Below are 5427 nucleotides of genomic sequence, written 5' to 3' on the forward strand. Positions count from 1 at the left end.
TTTGGTAGAGACGGGGTTTCACCATGTTGACCAGGATGGTCTCGATCTCTTGACCTCGTGATCCACCCGCCTCGGCCTCCCAAAGTGCTGGGATTACAGGCTTGAGCCACCGCGCCCGGCCTCACATTTTTCACCAATAGATAGAAAAGACTGCCTACCAGATGTCAGCTCGTCTTCCACCCGGCCCCTCCACTCAGCGAGGCTGGAGGCCCCAGGAGGAGGGACCGTGCCCCACCAGGCTCCAGGCTCCTCACAGGCCTCAGTCCTGCCCAAGGAGCTTGTGGCCGTGCACTTGGGTCATGGGCCCTGAGGAAAGGGGGCATCCAGACATCTCAGGCCACACTGGACACAGGGGCGGGCCAGGGTCCTGACACAGGAAGCGTCATCCTGGCCACCAGCCCACATGGGACACACAGGGGCCCAGGAATAGGGGGGGCCAAGGAATTGGGGGGCCCTGGTCCAGGGACCTTCCCCCCAGGCATTTCCCACTCCCAAAATGTGTAATTGGAGTAGGGAGAAATGGGGGTGGGCACAGCCCCTCGAACTGTCAGTGGCCTGGGAGGCAGCAGCCATTGCATGGGGGAAAGGCAGCTGGAGTCCCTGAAACTGCTTCCCCACCTGCCCCAGCTGGGAGAGTCAAACAAAAACAAGGTCTTATCTGGGAAGGAGCAGAAGGAAGTGGTGCCCTGAGAGCCTGGTGGGTGCCGGGCACTGGTCCCAGTCACCCTCCCTTTCCTTAGCAGTCTAGCCCCGCAGGACCCACGGCCCCTGGCGGGTGGCGTGGTTTGGTGCAGACCAACCAACTGTAGCCCAGCAGCCGGGTGGAGCCTGGGAGGTGTGGACACTGACCTGGTAAATGCAGTCTTTTCTACTCTGCTGCCAAAGATGGACAGGGGCCAATCTGTGGCCCCGTGGCAGAGCTGTCCACCACCAGCAGGGCCCTGTCAGACCCCCCAAGTAAGAGCAGGGGTGGGGCGAGCAGCAAGGCATCGTGGCGGCGTGGACATGGAACAGGCAGAGGGAGCGGACAAGCTGCCCTGACCCCCTCCTGCCCCACTTTTCCCCAAGGCCTGTCGCTCTGTCCACGTCGACGGCTGCAGAGGGAATCCGGGGGGTCAGATGATGGAGGAGGCAGAATTCAGAGCTTGCTCCTCCTTGCGTCTGCTGTGGGTGAGGGAGGGGTTGGACCTGAATGGGACACTTCAGACATGATGCCCCCATGGCAGAGCCAGACACAGAAGCCAGGGCCATCCTGAGTTCAGGGAGACATGGCCTGGGGTAGAACTCGTGAGGAGGGCTGGACATGGCCAAGCCTTTCAACTCGCTCTGTCCGGCTGAAGGAAGAGGACTTAGGGAGCCCGGCCCGGGGACTGACTCCTTCAAGTGGGCGTTTAGTGTGAGACGTTAATATTTTACCTCTAGGTATAGTCCTTGTTTCGTGGCCTGGAAAACATCCTGTAGCAAAGGGGTTCAACACGGAGAAGCACCAGGTCTCTGACCTGCACCAGGAGATACCGGGAACTTGAGCCCCAAACCCACACGGAGCAGGACTGCCACCCCAGGAAAGGACAAGGGCTGATGACTGTGACAAGTGAGCTGAGGGCTTTGGGGTAACTGTTCTGGGGCCTGGCGCACAGGCCTGGCAGGAGCCCTGAACCGGACAGTGAGGTCCCGAAGCTGCCGGCCTGGGGTGTGGAGACTCTCAACGTAGAGGAAGTGTTCAAGGCCCCCGCCCCGCTAAACTGACTCCCAGCTGAGCTGCAGTGAGAGGAGGCTTGTGCGGGCTTGGGCTCTAGAGAGGAAGCCTGTACAGGATCGGAGGAAGAGGAGAGGAAGCCCCTCCTAGACCTCAGCCCCTCCCTCCCTGCCCTAAAGTAATTTGATCCTCAGGGCTTTGTTCCACCCTCATCTGCCCCTAGTAGACTCCTGATTTGACGAAGGCCAGGAAAAGAAAATAGTTGAGAAATCGAAACTAATGGGGAAGGGGAGGGCCCACTGAGAAGCATCCCAGCAGCCCCACCACGGCCGTTCTTCTCCGGACACCATGAACCACACTGTCCAAACCTTCTTCACTCCTGCCAGCACCCACCGTCCCCCGAACTATGAGATACTGAAGGAGGAACATGAGGTGGCTGCGCTGGGGGCGCCCCACAACCCTGCGCCCCCAACATCCACCGTGATCCACATCCGAAGCGAGACCTCCGTGCCGGACCACGTCGTCTGGTCCCTGTTCAACACCCTCTTCATGAACTCCTGCTGCCTGGGCTTCATAGCGTTCGCCTACTCCGTGAAGGTGCGTGTGGCCCCGGGGAAGTCCAGGGGGAGCCGGGGAGCCTGGAGCTCCACCTGCCCAGGTGCTGCCTGGGGTGGGGGCTTGTGTGTCCCTGTGAGTGTGAGTTTGTGTGCACCTCTGTCCTGTGTGTGCCCACGTCTGTAGCTTTGTCTGAGTGACCTGTGTGTGTGGCCTGGGGAATCTGCTCGGTGCAGGTCTAGGAGGAGGCTCCAGGAGGCTGGCTGGCTCAGAGTCTGTCCCGAGATCCAGCAGCCCAGAGCAAGGCTCCCTATAACCCAGTGCCAGAAATGACACCCTCACCTTCCAGACTGGCACCCAGGCTCCCACAGAAAGGGGGAAGGAACTCACAGGTGACTTCGCCCCATGGTGGGGAGAGCAGCCTGTGCTGGGGCCAAGGCTGAGGGAGGCTGAGCCCCGAGGCTCCCGGAGAGTCTGAGGCTGGGTGAGGAAGGGGAAGGGTGGTCCCTGATCTCAGGGCAGGCAGGAGCCGGGGGGAGCCTGAGCCATAGCACGTGGCTCCTACCTGAGGGCTCCTGGTCCCCTCACCGTCTCCTCTGCCCCAGTCTAGGGACAGGAAGATGGTTGGCGACCTGACCGGGGCCCAGGCCTACGCCTCCACCGCCAAGTGCCTGAACATCTGGGCCCTGATTTTGGGCATCATCATGACCATTCTGCTGATCATCATCCCAATACTGATTCTGCAAGCCTATCAGTAGATCCAGAGGAATCACCCGGGCCAGGGGCTCCCCTCACCTGCCTCCCATGTACCCCAGCTTCCATTCCTCGCCCTGCCCCCGGCCCATCCCGTGTCAGCCCTTTACCCTCACACTTTTCTACAGTCCAGCTCAATAAAGTGCACGTGCTCCTGTGCGGCTGCGACCTCACTTGGGGAGGCTCCGGGGGAGGGTCCGAGCCTGGTTGCCCGAGGAGCAGGTGCTCAGGCCCCCGGCCTCCCGCTGTGGGCAGCCGCTGGGTCCAGGGCCCCGGGCGGACCCGCCGCGGGAGGGAGAAGCGGGAGCTCAGCGGCGCCCCTGGCGGCGGCCGGCGCAGGTGCAGCCGCGGCCCAGAAACGGGCGCGGGGGCGGGACGCGAACCCGGAGACTCTGGCGCCCGCCCGGCGGGGACCCGGCCGCTTTCCCCCGCCCCCCGGGCCCTTCCGCCCCCCGCCGCTCCCGCCTCCCCTTCCCCTGGGGACCCCGGCTTCCGCGTCTCCTGGGCCCCTCGCTGGGCCGGGGTTCCTGCCCGGGTCCAGGACTGAGCTGTTGAGGACTTGGGGGTCAGGAGCCTGGTCCTGTGACCCCGCAGTGGGTCTCATTTAGGTGCCAGGACGGGCCCAGGGCGCGCAGGGGCAGGGGAATTGCAGTAAGAAGAGCGTGATGCACGCACGGCGGTGTCTGCAGAAAAGTTTTTCAGGCTGGTGTGGTGGGTGGGGCCCGTGAGTCGGGGTGCTGAGGGTCCGGGGAGAGGAAGTCTGGGGAGTCACCCCGGGGTGGCGGCCGAGCAGGGGAGCCAGGGTGGGGATCTGGGCGCCGCCGGCTCATCGCGGAGCGCAGGGTCCGAAGCGTCTGGAACCGCGATCCCGGGTTCTACAGCGGTGACGTCATCCCGCGGGCGGTGTGGCGGCGGGGGGGTGGGGTCGGGATCTGTGTCCTGCTGCGTGACCCCTGAGCCGTGGGCTCCTGTCCCGTGGCTGACTTGTTAGGCCTGCGGAGGCGGCCTAGTCCCCAGGCGGGAAGGGGGTTTGGTCAGCCCTAACCTAGAAACTGCCTTTCCCGAGTTAGTTTAGCCTAAGCCCAGGGATGAACAGGGCAGCTTGGGGGTGAGGGGCCCGCGGGGCCAGCTCGGTCAAATCTCCGTTGCTGGCGGGATATTCGCAGTGGTAATTTTTGCAAAGATGGCTTCAGCTCCAGCCCGCCCCTCAGCACCCTGCCTGCCTCTGGCTCCCGGCGGCGTCTTCCTCCCTAAACTCCCCGTGCTTAAAAGACGCTTCCAACATACCTTCCGCAGGAAATTCAAGCCCAGCGCACTCCGCAGCGATAGTGTGCGGCCTCAGGTGGGACATTGCAAAGCTTATGGGGAGTTTGCTTGGGCAGCCCCCATGTCTAGAAGCAGGCTGCATGACCAGAAGTGGCCTGCTGGGAATTGGGTGGAGGGGGGTTGGTGTGCGATTTGGGGGGCCCAGGAGTGACTCCAAGCCAGGGCGAGGGCGGGCTCTTAGTAGGAACTGTGGGGTGCTTCTGCAGGCTCAGGGGTCTGGCAGGCCTGGATGCAGATTTCCAGATGCTCAGGGTAGATGCCCCTCGATGTGTGGATGAGGGTTGGCCTTTGAATTAGTTCGTTTTCACCCTATGTAAAGAGCTTCCTGAGACTGGGTCATTTATACAGGAAAGAGGTTCAGTTAACTCACTGTTCAGCATGGCTGGGGAAGTCTCAGGAAACGTACAATCATGGCACCTTTTCCACAACTTGGCAGGAAGGAGAATGAAGGACAGCGGAACTATTAAATGCTCATAAAGCCATCGGATGTCTAGGAAACCCACTGTCAGGAGAACAGCACGGGGAAACCACCCCATGAGCCAGCGCCCTCCACCTCGTTGCTCCCTGGATATCCGGGGATTGTGTCGATCGTGGGGTTACAAAGGAAGGTGAGCTTTGGGTTGAGACACAAAGTCTAACCACAGTGTCGACCTCATGTGCAGGCCGGGACCCAGCAGGCCTGCAGCCCTGCCTGCCTCAGCTGATCCCCTCACCTTCACACACACCCCCGCACCCCGCCTGCCATCACCATCACCCCGATCACCCAGCAGAGCTTCCCCGACATCACCCCACCTGCCATCTGTTATTGTGATAATGTGAACGCTCCTCACCGCACCCCGCCATCTTACCCACCCGCCATTGTACGACTTATGGTCGTGTACACGCCCGGCCCCATCCCACCACCGTAACCGATCTTACTCTGTGACTTCCCACTGCCCACCCCAAACCTATAAAACCAACTCCTATCCCACTGCCCTTCAATAACGCCCTTTTTGGCCTTAGCCCACCTGCACCCAGGTGAATAAACAGCCACGTTGCTCACACAAAGCCTGTTTGGGGGGCCTCTTCATTCAAAGCACATGTTTCTAACATTTGGT

The 5427-nt window shown here is 61.7% G+C and overlaps 1 protein-coding gene across 1 annotated transcript; it reads left to right on the top strand.

Moving 5' to 3' along the window:
• Positions 1 to 1962: 1962 nt before the first annotated feature.
• Positions 1963 to 3162, top strand: LOC108298304 (interferon-induced transmembrane protein 3). Its single transcript, XM_017521001.2, has 2 exons — positions 1963 to 2293; positions 2857 to 3162. Exons 1-2 carry the CDS (start codon positions 2045 to 2047, stop codon positions 3007 to 3009), a joined length of 402 nt encoding a protein of 133 aa, XP_017376490.1. The 5' UTR covers positions 1963 to 2044; the 3' UTR covers positions 3010 to 3162.
• The last annotated feature ends 2265 nt before the right edge of the window (positions 3163 to 5427 follow it).

The sequence above is a fragment of the Cebus imitator genome, unplaced genomic scaffold, assembly GCF_001604975.1.
Source record: "Cebus imitator isolate Cc_AM_T3 unplaced genomic scaffold, Cebus_imitator-1.0 Scaffold929, whole genome shotgun sequence".
NCBI lineage: Eukaryota > Metazoa > Chordata > Mammalia > Primates > Cebidae > Cebus > Cebus imitator.

Excerpts from the sequence above, each read along its gene's own strand:
- LOC108298304 (XM_017521001.2), top strand. The coding sequence starts at position 2,045 with ATGAACCACACTGTCCAAACCTTCTTCACTCCTGCCAGCACCCACCGT. Across the intron at positions 2,294-2,856 it reads CGTTCGCCTACTCCGTGAAG|TCTAGGGACAGGAAGATGGT; the intron begins GTGCGTGTGGCC and ends CCTCTGCCCCAG.